The sequence below is a fragment of the Chiroxiphia lanceolata genome, chromosome 17 (assembly GCF_009829145.1).
Source record: "Chiroxiphia lanceolata isolate bChiLan1 chromosome 17, bChiLan1.pri, whole genome shotgun sequence".
Classification (NCBI taxonomy): Eukaryota; Metazoa; Chordata; class Aves; order Passeriformes; family Pipridae; genus Chiroxiphia; species Chiroxiphia lanceolata.
Window position 1 is genome coordinate 803,944 of NC_045653.1, and position 12,690 is coordinate 816,633.

Here is a 12,690-nt window from a genome sequence, read left to right on the forward strand (position 1 = left end):
TAAAGTCCTGCTTGTGGGTTTTCAGTTCTCATTTTTTAAAAATACATATATTTTTATGTGTGTTATAGAATATATAAACGAAGTATGATTCCCATATCATTGCAAGGAGAAAAAAAAAGAAATAATGTTCTATCTAAAGCTACATCAAAATATTACATTATACATAAAAATCCACAATCTATAAAAATACAAAAAGTTGGCTCTGAAAGGAGACCAACAATAAAACTATGCACATAAATTTTTATTTTTTTAAGCAGCAGGGCAGAAGGCAATTAGAAACATCACGCTCTCATCATCATGCTCTTCTCCAGCTTCCCAAGCAAATTTCATCTTAGACTGAGCTATGCTTTGCTCAGTTTCTAGAAAACTGATTTCTTGGTGAAACAAGCTCTGATTATCAAAATCCCAGAGGAATTCTGTTAAGTCTAGAAGATGCTTTAGTCATGTAAGAATTGAGAAATGACAAGAGTCATGGCTACCTGCAGCAGGTAGCTATATATGTACCCCATTCAATTCCACATTTCTCTTTTTGTTTTCTGGTTTTTTCCAGGTTTCTTCTCTCTTCTTCCAGTTTCACAAGGCAAGAAGAAAGATTGAGATATTCTTAGAACTATAAAGGTAATCTTGAAGCCAAAAACATTATCAGAGGATAAAGAGCGGGAGTTGAAGTTCAGAAGTATTTTGCACAAAACCCAGTTTTGAAATTCCTAAAAAAAAAACCCCACTATTTTAAAGTATATTTTAAAATATATTTTTAAAATATATGTATATATATTTTAGTACATTTTTAAGATATATATTTTTTTAAGTATATTTTTAAAATATATGTATATATATTTTAGTACATTTTTAAAATATATATATATTTTAAGTATATTTTTAAAATATATATATTTTAAAGTAAACCAACAGCTTGGGCACGAAAGGATCACAACTGCAGTGCTCAAAATCTGTGCAGCAGAGACTCTGACCTTCTCATCCAGCATGTCGGGGTGCTCGGTGAGCCACACGCAGAGGCACTGGAACGCTGCCACGATCATGGAGTGCAGGTCCCGGGAGTGCAGCGGGGCCGGGCGGCTGCACTGGTACACGATGTAGCTGCACACGGAGCTGATCGCCCGCTTCCGATCACAGGGGTCCACCATCACCTTCACCTGGTCAAGCAAGGAGGACAGTGTGAGAATTCCTCCACAGAAATCTTCCAGAGAAGAAAGAAGTGCATTTTGAAATGCAGTTTTAAGAAACGGGAATAAGCAGTTGAGGTCTTTTATGATTACAGTTTAAAATTGTGGGTAAAATTATTTAAGTTGAAAGAAATGCTGCACTGAGGTGCCACCACATTGCATGACTTGGTTTTCAAGAGCAAGAGTGGTACCAACATGGTTTGATAAGAAATCAAATGCAAGCTGAATTTGCAGTATTGGAAATTTACTTTCAGCAAATGCCACTTCTTCAGCTCTGGCAACCCATTCTATATCTCTAAGAACCCACTCAAGTCTCTCTTGAGTGGGAGTCTCCCTTCCCAAAGGGCTTCATTCTGCTCAGATAACTTTCCCCTAGACATACTCTCAGCAGAGTAACTTTCACCAGTAGAAAAAGGGACAGGAAAGCCACTCCCAGAGAAGCAGGCTGACAAAAAACCCATAACCCATTCCCCAAAACTCACTGCCAACACCCCTCTGCTTCTCTCCCAGCTCAGGGCTGCAGGGAGGAAGGCTCCAGACCAGAGGGTCAGGAAACAGCCAGGCACAGTCATGACGGTGTGCATTATACCGCTAAAGAACTGTGACTCAGCACAGGAACAGCTGGATTTTTCCTACTCTGTAGCATCTGACTGTGCCTTGTAGAGCTTTACTCATTCAGGTGCACTTTTATCCAGGCAGGAAGGTGACAGCACTGGAGCCAGGCAGACGTACTCCACAAATGGGAGTGACAATTCAGAGCCCCAGGATTAAGGCAGTGTGTCCTTTAGAAGCCCAAGATCTATGGCAGAGTGTCCTCAAGATGAGTTTATGAAAGGCAGGTTCATGAACCTTCCAGGAAGTAGCATTTTTGACTTTCCCAAGTCCCACTGATAACCTGGTGCTGAACAGACATAAGCCAGGGCAGCCCCTCCCTGAGAAGGGCTTTGGGACTTGTCACCGCCAAAGGCACAAACAGAACAGGTTCCTTGCTGCAGTTCTGCACGAAGAGGTGATTTCTTTCTACCCACTTTGTTATGAAGGGGAAAAAGATCCCAGGGAAGAATGATTTCAGTTGCGTCAGAATTATTAAATATAATATTTAATATTAACCAGGGGAGGCATTTGAAAAGATAATATATTTCCACATTCCCATATCATTGTGAGAAGGAAAAAAAAAACAGAAAGAAAACTTGGCTAAACCACCAAGCTGCAGAAACCCCTGGTTCTGTATGACACTCTTTAAGACCCCATAATATACATTAATTCATTGCAAACACTTTCAAATATGTTCTTCAGCTCATGCTGCTGCAATAATAAATAAGCATTCAGTCCAACACAGCTCAGTGCTGACTTCACACTCTAAAAACCTGCCTGAGACACATATTTCAAGGAGATCTGTTGAGTTCCTGTGGAAATATGACAGGAAAAGCTGAATTGTCATGCCAGGTTATCATGGTTGCTGTAACTACACTAGACTTTTGCTTAACAAAGGTCACGAAGTCCAGCCTGGGGACAAGAGCCCTCAGGCAGAAAAGGGCATTTTGCTTCTCAACAGTTCTCCTCCTGTCCCCACCTAGTAGCTTTAGTTGTTATTTGTGTTGAATTAAGCAGCTGTATGCAGACAAAGCTCTGAAGAAGGTGGCACCTCCATATTAAAAATATGACATCTTTCTTCAAGCTCTAAAAACTATTTCCAAAATGAGGAGGAAGGGGAAAAGCAGGTACAATACAAAAAAGGCAGTAAAGTTGTTTAATTCCCTGGCATATTTGCCATCTGCCAACTAACATCACCAAAACCTCATTTCCCAGTGGGGTTACAGAGGGAACAGGACAGACCAGACCCCCAGCCAAGCAAAGCTACATCAAATGGTTTACAGGAAGGTTGAAAACTGATGGCCCAGGGTCCTGCACTGACACTGCCAATTTAGTGGCAAGTTCTTCCTCAACTATGCAACCTAATACGGCAGATTGCGTAGAATAAAAAAGCAAAACAAAAACCAAAGCCAGACACAAGTGGGAATCCATGAGAAAGGTTAGGAGCCAGCCAGCCAGCTCAACAAAACCTGCCAGAATCGTGCAGCAGAGCAGTGTGCCTGAACAGGCCATCCTGAGCAGCAGTTTCAGCCAAGAGGCACCCCCAGGGCACGTGTCCTTTGAGTCACAGTGCACTTAAACTGGGAGAAAATGACCTACAATGCTGCTTTTTCTGGTGCCCAAACAGAACATTCGCTGACAAACTCAGGCACAGAAATCTGTTTGATGTCCTGACTTTCACCCAAACAGGACTAAAACCACCCTGTGAGAAGGGGCCAGAGCACACCAAATTGCACCTCTCACCTTTGCCAGTCCAGAGAGCAGCTCCAGGGCAGCCAGAGAGATACTCATGTCCTGCCTCCACTGGGAGTTGAGCCTTTGGGTTACCAGGTGGATGCTGCGTATCAGCAGTCCAGCAGCTGTATCTGTATGAAGAGCTAGGATATAACCCCAAAACCACACCACAGGGAGGGAAAATAACTAAGCATTAGTGACAATAAGCAAAGCACAGGCACAAGGCAAAGCAGCGACAATACAGACATAAAATAAATCATACCCAACCCAGAATCTCAAAATTTGGTGACTTTTGCATAGGCTAACTCCCTCCTGTACACTCCAGGCATTACACAAACCCATTCAGACTAGCTAGCTCTATTTAATTTTTTCTTAAGGCATTTTGGATAATCCCAGTGCTCTGCTGCACTTCAGCAGCAGAACAGTCAGCTTCAGGTTTTGCTATTGTACTTAAATTGCATGTCTTGTAGTCTCAGAAAAATTTAGGCATTGGTAATGTATATTAAACATTAGTAATTGTATTGATGAACTAATAGAGCACACGTAATTTTAGATATTCGTGTCAGAAGTTAACCATTCCTTCCTTACCTAGTGTTAATCAAAAGCTGCACTAGGTTCAAGAGATGTGGATAATGAAAGAATCAGTGCTGGAGAAAGACAATTTTTTGTAACCTTTCACTCCCTTGAACCTTTAGCTCAAAATTAAAAATAGAAAATGTTTTAAGTAGCAGTTGTTCTCACTTCAAAATATTAGAAACATAAATACTACATGTATTTGTTAAAACCAAAGTATGTAAATTAATGTCAGAAACAAATAACTGCTCAATGACTAGTTATAAAGAGACATGAGAACTACGACAGCTAAGGTATATCCTTCCCAAAACTTAAATCAGCATATTAACCACTCAAGAGCTATGTTCAGTGTTACACCAGCAGCAGATTCAAGAGTCTGCTATGGCTAAACAGTTACAATAGACCATCTTGTCTTCAATTTTCTCTTGTTTGAAGCATCCAGTGGAAACACAAATTCTTTTCATAAATTCCTTACAACCTTACCTTCTGTGCACCGGAAATTTAAAAAATCCAATAAAAGGCATATGCTACAAAATATATTTCAAGTTATGTCATGGTTTGAAGACTCAGTAAGTCAAATATTTAGAAGATTTTTTTTAATCTCACAAATGAATATTTTTACAAGCACTTGTCAGTGAAAACACCCATGAACAATTCAAATGGTATGCTGAAAATTAGCAATTTGATAATTTCCAACAAGCAAATCCTGTAGGGAAAGCACCAACATGTTTATATGAATCCCCAGAATATACTGAAGCCTTTCCTGCTAATCTCCCATCTCTTGCTGTTTATAAAACTAGATAAAAAAAACCACCACCAAACATTTTTGGTTGGTGAGGACAGAGTTGTTAACTGAGGCTACCGTATAATAAAAAGGTGACTTGTTCTCACATTTACTTGGCCAACATCAGTTAAACTGATGAAGACAAAAGTGCAAACGAAATTGCAGGATCTTGACATTCAGCCAGCTTACTATACAGAGTTAGAACAACATAGATTTTTCTACAAAGAATCAAAAATGTACAGTACAAGACATAGCAAACTTAAGTTAATTACTAAATTCTCTTGTTATAACAAATGAGACATCACAAGCATTCTGCTTACTTGCTTTACAAAAACCAGAGTCCTTTAAATGTTTTTTAAATGTGGTTTAAGAAAAGGTGCTGCAGAGGTCAGGTGAGCATTTGGAACGACACCAAAATGAATGAAGAGATTAATTTACACTTGGTGTACATTTATCCCATTATTGTTGACAAAAACTAAGTGTCTTGAAAACATAAGTTAAAATAAAGCAGTTTGCAAACACGTTTTCCATAAGCTTTTACATTCTTATTTTGAAAATGTTAAGAGTCCTTTAGTAGGACTAAAACAACCACCGGAAGGGCACGAGAGCACAAATCAGCAACACACAGATGGACTGTCCACCTGGGTTCATACCTGGGCACATTAATGGATTAGCCAGAACTGGAACAGAAAAACCCAGGCAGCATCATCCTGGCATACAGTGACAGGGTTTTCCAAAGAGCTGTCCTTACCATAGTCCCTCAGCAGGGCTTGTGCTGGCCGCTCGCTGTCGGGCGTCGTGGGCTCTGTGCTGCCACCGCTCGCGGTGCTGATGCCACTGTTGGTGCGACTGTGGCTTTTGAACAGGTTGTTTTCACCACCGTTCTGCAAAGGGAAAGGCAGTTTACAGGAGCTTTTTCTGATTAGAGTTCCTTATGCCAGCGGGTGCTCTCAGATACAAAAGATGATCAAACCTCAAGATGCTACCTGAGCTGCTTTCAGTAGCAGGTAAAGTGAGGGATGTACTCTTTCTGAAGAGGTAACTTAATAAACAAAGAAAAACTCACCGTTTCCATCTGACAGCCAATGGCTTCTAACAGTGCTGAATCCTGAACAATATTTAACATTGCACCTGCAGAACCAGATATCAGAAGGTAACTACAGACTGCAGTAGAATATTCACTGCTAAAATTTACAAAGAAGCACAGAAGGTCTAGCATACAAGATAGCCACCCTGTTTTATAAAATCTCTTATTAAAACACAGGATTTGCTTCAGGTTTAGCCATTTGAAGCAGATGGAAGCTGCTTTCAGCTATTTTAAAAATGCTTTGAACACAGTCTAGAAAAGACTGAGAGGGGATCTCATCAATACATATAAATATCTCAAGATAGAAAAATAAATATGTCAGGAGGATGGTGCCAGACTCTATTCAGTGGCAGGACAAGGAATAATGGCCATAAAGTAAACCACAAGAAGTTCCACCTCAACATGAGGAAGAACTTTCCACAGAGGGTGGCAGAGCCCTGGAACAGGTGCCCAGGGAGAACACGGAGTCTCCCTCTTTAGGGACATTCAAAAGCCACCTGGATGTGTTCCTGTGTAATCTGCTCTAGGTGACCCTGCCTTGGTGGGACGGTTGCACTGGGTGATCTTCAAAGGTCCCTTGGACCCCAAGTATTCTGTGATAGTCTATCAAATTCCTCAGTTTGGAAGGATTCTGGCTTCACAGAAGGGCTGGAATGGTTCCTTGTCTCCCATCAGATTGTGCTCATTTAAAAACTCAGGTGAAATTTAAGGATATGTATCAGAAGGCCAGTTCATAATCTAAGATGGCATACACTGAAATTCCCTCTACCTGGAAGTCTTCCCCAGCCTCTCACTTTCCATGCTATGTTTTCCAACAGTGACCGAAATACTGTATTCAAAAAGCTGAAGCTCTTAAGTGCAGGGGTCACCAACCCCACTGCATCTAAACGAGCAAGGAGGGAGTTTTCTCTTCAACCTTGGGAAAGATATAAGTGTAACACATTTAAATTAAAACTGCTGATCTGTTTTCAGTAAAATAGGGTGAACAGCCTGTATCTGTTTGGCAGCACCACCTCCAGATGATGAGGAAAGGAGTAAGGACATGGACCTGAAACAGGCTGACACTTACATATCTGGTAGCACCAGTTTTAGTTTTCTGCCTCTCTTCCCTGTCTCACCCAGCAATGAATATTTAGGAAGACACCACTTGTTCTATGAAGGGAAATGCCAGGACAAGGGGGAATGGCTTCCCACTGCCAGAGGGCAGAGTTAGATGGGATACTTGGAAGGAATTCTTCCCTGTGAGGGTGGGGAGGCCCTGGCACAGTTGCCCAGAGAAGCTGTGGCTGCCTCCCATCCCTGGAAGTGTCCAAGGCCAGGTTGGACAGGGCTTGGAGCAACCTGGTCTAGTGGAAGGTGTCCCTGCCCATGGCAGGGGGTGGAACAAGATGGTCTTTAAGGTCCCTTCCAACCCAAACCATTCTGTGATTCCATGAAAGGCACCACTTGCTGTCAAACGTTTAGTGGCAGCTGGAAACAGTGTTTTTGTTGAGAAGCTGGTGAACATGTGAGAATTTCTGGCTAAAATGGAGGTTCATGAATCCCCTTCCAGCTAAAGCCAGCAGGAAATAACTTCATATATGGAAACAGGAGTTTCAGAAGAGGAATACGGGGGAGATTGAACTGTGATGGACTAGCATGGGAATAATAATAGCAAAAATCCTGTTCAAGGCAGAGCACCTACCCAGCTGGCTGCAAACCAACTGGCTGTGAGGGGCACAGGACTGCATGGCTGGGTCTAACAGAGCATCGCCCTGTGGTGCCAGACGTGGCACTGGAGGTGGGGCAACCCTCAAAGCACCAATGCTCTGAGGGTCTCACTTGCAAACCAGGAGTATCCTCACCCCTTCACCAGCACTGGTCGCAAATCATTCTTTCAAATTACTCCACTCTAGTCTTCTGCTAGAAAAGAAACTGTTTCAACTCCTGTAAGGTAACCTTACAAAAGTCTTTGCAGACTCTGTTTCTTTCCTTTCCCTTAATTGCTCACATCATTTCCTTGCCCTCCCCTGCTAACCAGCTAGAGTCTCTGCCTCCCAGAACAAGGCACACTGTTGCCTTTTTAAACAGACAACAGGGAAGTCGTAAGGACATCATGTTGAAAGAGAAAGTGGGGGAGAATAATAGGCAAGTACCTTTTTACTTGTCTGAAAATGTTTAAGTTGATAGATTATGCACTATCCAAGTTTTTATCTTCTACTTCCTTTCTGAGTATTCAGCACGTTAATCCACCCTTTACTTCGAAGAACAGTTTGTTGCCAAACCGTGCACAGTGCATCTCCAGACTCTATTCAAAACTTTGGCTTTTGCCTGAGGATTTACACACTGCTAAACAAATGTCATCTGTATTTTGCCAGAGTTGGACTATCAGTCTCTGGTACTTCAATTTGTTTCTAGGCTTAACTATGCCAAAAACTAAGGTTTTCCTTGTAATCCATTAGTTGTGAATCCTTCCCAAAGTTAAAATGACAATTTTTCCTATTTCCATTCCTAGTTATGACTGACTTTTTATGCTAGGATGTGTTTTACTTTCCCCTCTACTTTTCAAGTACTACTCCACATCTGTAAAAAGAAAGAGATTAACAAAAACATGAGGCTTTTTAAGACATTTTCATAGTATGAGGGAGATTACAATATGACAACCTGCCAGGAATTTAAACCTTCTTCTTGCAAAGCAATACATTACTAATAACCCATGTTATCCCAGGACAGATTAAGACAGACACTTCTACAACACAGTAAATAAATAAAAAAGTTGAAATAACCTAGTATCATTTGAGTGTTGTTGGGATCTGTTTCTGTTTGCAAAGCTCCTATAAGTATATTCACAAGCCTCAGCTTCAAGGACAGGAATGTTACTGGCTTATCATATGTTGAGCTGTCATCATTGCTGAATTTCCCTTCCAGGACAACCTGAAGGAAAAACACACTTATTTCAGTATCAATTAAAGATCACGTCAGCAGGGTATTGTTTCAAAAGTCAACATCCACAGCACCCATTGCTACTGACAACCTGTAATATGGTCTTACTGTTCCCTCGGTCGCTGTAAGTGTTTCAGTGCCAAAGAGAACACCCAATACAACCCACAAACCATCAAATCCCACTCCGAAACAACAGGGAAAATAAAACGGAAATGCAAATAAAGTGATAAGTTTACTACCTCGGACTTTATTGTTCCAAAATGATGAGGAAGAGGCAACAGAGACAGCAAGATGTTAATGGAAGCTCTTCTTAGCTCTGTGGGGTTTACATAGATTTTAAACTTTGAGAGTTCTCTGCAAATCAAAGCATCACACAGTTAATCAACTTTTCACAGGAATCTGGAGCCAAATTTAATTAAGTTAAAATTAAATACACAGCCACCCAATGGTCTTAAGTAATTTGCAGTATGCAATGTAGCTGTTTCTTTCCAAGACCTATCCAAAAGAAGCACTGGCTCAGATTTAAGCCCAGCAGATAAATAATATTTTATGCATAACTTCAAAACAAAATGCAGCACCAAGACATAACACATGCATTGAAAAAGGCATTCAGAGAGTACTACTAAGTGCTTTACTTAGCAAAACATCCAGAAATCTATAAAGCTCTGACAAGTGAGGTTGTATCTTCTGGTTTAAGAACCTACTCCAATTTCATCAGTTTAAATTATCAATTTTTCCATTTAACGTTGTGTACAATTACTCACTTATTGAATTCACTGTAGCAACAGCCACTAATGAATATCTTATGAAAGTTTAAAATCAGTAGGCTTTCAATATATTTGAGCTAAATCGCTCCTTTTCCCTATTCTTAAAGGTACTGCTTTCCATCCATGAATATGCAGCTACCAACTCACATATTACATTTAAAGAAAGCATTATTATTGCTTTAAAGAAAACTGCCTCAAATAAAATTGAAAATTTGAGCTTACACAGTGCTGCTATTATCATGCACTGTGAGCCCCACGCGGCAGAATTCCTTCGGTGAAACTACTCAGGAATGACAGAAGACAAATACCTCCTAACATCTGATGATGTTTATACGGAAACAGCAATTTACCTGTCAGGTAAAATAGTTTCAAGAGCCGAAATGAAGTAGGGAACCACGACATCGATTCCTTTCAGGTCACAGCAGAACAGAGGAGGGGAGTTTAGAATAACACTGGCAAGAACGGGGTGGCAAACGAAATCTGCTATCTGCAAACCCTGAATTAAAAGCATGTAAAATCTGACAAAGAAAGATAAAATTAAATTATTTGCATATAAAAACCATCAGAATCCCACATGAACAAGAATGTGCATCCACTATTTGATCTTGTCTACATAAAATATAGTAAGTTTCAGAACCAGAGCTAGGAAATATTGATATGAGCATCCCCCCACATTACTTTGGCATGGGCAAAAACACATCTGACCAGCTTAACAAGACCTTCCCAGATCACAGGTATTTCATGTGAAAAGCCAGGCAGCACAGTTTTACTGAAATCACTAACTTGTTGCAACACCCAGCCTGGGAGCTGTGCTGATACACCCAGCTGATTACTAACAGCGCTGGACCACCTGCTCCCGCTACTCCCTTCCCATGTAAGGGTGGGAGTGGAACCTTGATTTTAACAAGAAAAATACTGAGAAATCTCAGGAGAAGTGGTGGACAGGACAAGGGACAGGATGTCAGGACAGCAATCTGGAAAATGAGACCAAACATAACCAACATAACCGGTTCAAATGAAAAAACAGGAGCAGGAACTCGCTGCCCGCCATTCCAAGGCAGCTTCTTTTGCAGCTTCTGGCTAAAGAATACTTATACCTCCTTAGCTTTTTCAGAAGGCTTTCAGACCCAGAGGAGTCCCACCGACCAGGCAAGAGAAACATGAACTATCTATAAGCAAAATACTACAACATTCAAGATATAAAATTGTTCAGTCTTCTGGGAAGTTTTGATGCCATCTGGGAAAAATATACACGAACAGTTTGAGAGAATCATGATTTAAAATTGACTCTCTGCCTTAGCCTTTGCTATTTTACTTACTAAAAATTTGGGAAGAAGGTATACTATGATAGGCAAGACTGCCTTATTTTATTAGAAACAAAACTGAACACAGAGGCAGTTCAAACACAGCTGTTTCAAATAATTCCCACATTTCAATATTCGAAGGGTGATAAATAAGCAACCACAAAAAACCAAACCCAGTGTTGTGGTATTTGACAACACAAGACCCTCTGTGGTCTAATAAAGTGTACGAAGTCTCATGTCTGCACACTTTTTCCATCTGAACAATATTCAGTGACAGATTAAACAAAAATAAAAATACAAGAGGCAAGAAAGTGCCAAAGAAAATGTTCCTTCCAGCTGGAGGCACACTTTAAGAGACTCCCCTTCAACTGGAACTTGAAGAAAACCCAATGAAAATCAGCATCATGAGAATGCAAGAGGAGACCAGCACTGGGGTTAGCCAGAGATAGCACCTCCAGCCTCTGAAGGCCAACCTGGTGCTTTTTGAACTGGCACCATGGGATTTGGACAGCAGCAGAATGCCGTTTACTGGGAATTAATCTGCACCACGAAGTCAATAAAGCAACTGGAAGGTAGGTTAGTACCGGGATAGGTAAGCTGGTAATATTTCCTCCCCAGTCTTCTTGCTACAAAATATCCTACACAGTGTCCCGCATGCCTCTGCCCTTCCTGCTTCATAGTTGTCTGGGAATTCACTCGCATCAAACATGGGGTTGGAAGCCATAGTGTCTGTGGACATTTGGGATCCTTTCCGGCGGAACTCCACACTAGCTTGGGTCGCTATAGCTGGGAAGAGAAAAAACAGCATTTCACTGTGTGTGCCAATGTACAGAACAGGCTCATGGGATCCGGGACACAAAGATCACGTCCAATTTAGTAGTTAACATGAAGCTGTTAGTTCACTGTATTTGAGCCAGCGCCTCTGTTCAGGAAGAATTTTTGGGTGTAACTAACTTTTTTGCTCTGTAAGGATGACAACAACTGACCTTCATATGCTGGAGACTGCCCCTTCCTTTCTGCTGGGAAGAGTAAGATTATATCCAGTATTAGCTTCCTACCCTCTCTGGAGGACAAGGATCTCCCTCACCTAGTTCTCGTCCCCACAACAATGAAGTGCCACCTTGCCTTCCTGCCTTGAAAAAAAATCCCCAAAATTTAGATGGTGTCATTACTATGACCTCCAAGGAAGTGCTTAATTTCCAGCTGGCCAACTCATCTCATGCTGCTCTGAACATCAACCCAAAAAATCTAAGGACCCATAAGAGAAAAGGAAGGTTGTAGAACCCACTCTCCTAATTCGGTGTCCCTCTCCTCACGTGACCACTGAAAGTGCCAAGTATGAGGTTACGAGAGCCCCCAGAGAGCAGCTACAGGGGCTGGCCCACTCCTGCCCCTGTCCCACAGCAGCCCCTCAGGAGCCTCTGTGACCTAACGGGGACACGGCTCTGCCAGCTCTGTGCTCACTCCCGCAGGCCAGTTCTGCCAATCCACCCCAAACCAGGTCTTCCTACAGAGATTTCTGGTCCCCCTTTCACACAGTGTCATGTGGATATGAGACCACTCGCTCTGCAGGCTCCATCCTTTCTTCCAGGATGGCAGCCAAAACAAAACATATATTGCACTCAATGGGATTTTTTTTTTTAATTTTTTTTTTGTGTTTTCCTTGGACAGCTTCACTCCAGGATTACTAATGTCAGAAAGAGTGCCTTCTTATTTTTAGCTAAGACTCTACAGATTTCCA

At 41.4% G+C, this 12,690-nt stretch overlaps 1 protein-coding gene across 5 annotated transcripts in view; it reads right to left on the bottom strand.

Moving 5' to 3' along the window:
* Positions 1–12,690, bottom strand: part of RALGAPB (Ral GTPase activating protein non-catalytic subunit beta) — a 63,448-nt gene that overhangs the window by 24,211 nt on the left and 26,547 nt on the right. For 3 of the 5 annotated variants that reach the window (XM_032704857.1, XM_032704855.1, XM_032704859.1), the window contains 8 exons: positions 11,534–11,735; positions 9,996–10,163; positions 9,118–9,232; positions 8,722–8,869; positions 5,936–6,000; positions 5,621–5,753; positions 3,522–3,655; positions 972–1,154 (listed from right to left, as the gene is read on the bottom strand). In XM_032704857.1, the coding sequence (XP_032560748.1) occupies positions 972–1,154; positions 3,522–3,655; positions 5,621–5,753; positions 5,936–6,000; positions 8,722–8,869; positions 9,118–9,232; positions 9,996–10,163; positions 11,534–11,735 (1,148 nt within the window). The remainder of the gene's footprint in view (positions 1–971; positions 1,155–3,521; positions 3,656–5,620; positions 5,754–5,935; positions 6,001–8,721; positions 8,870–9,117; positions 9,233–9,995; positions 10,164–11,533; positions 11,736–12,690) is intronic. The other 2 variants (XM_032704858.1, XM_032704856.1) reach the window with 1 other exon arrangement.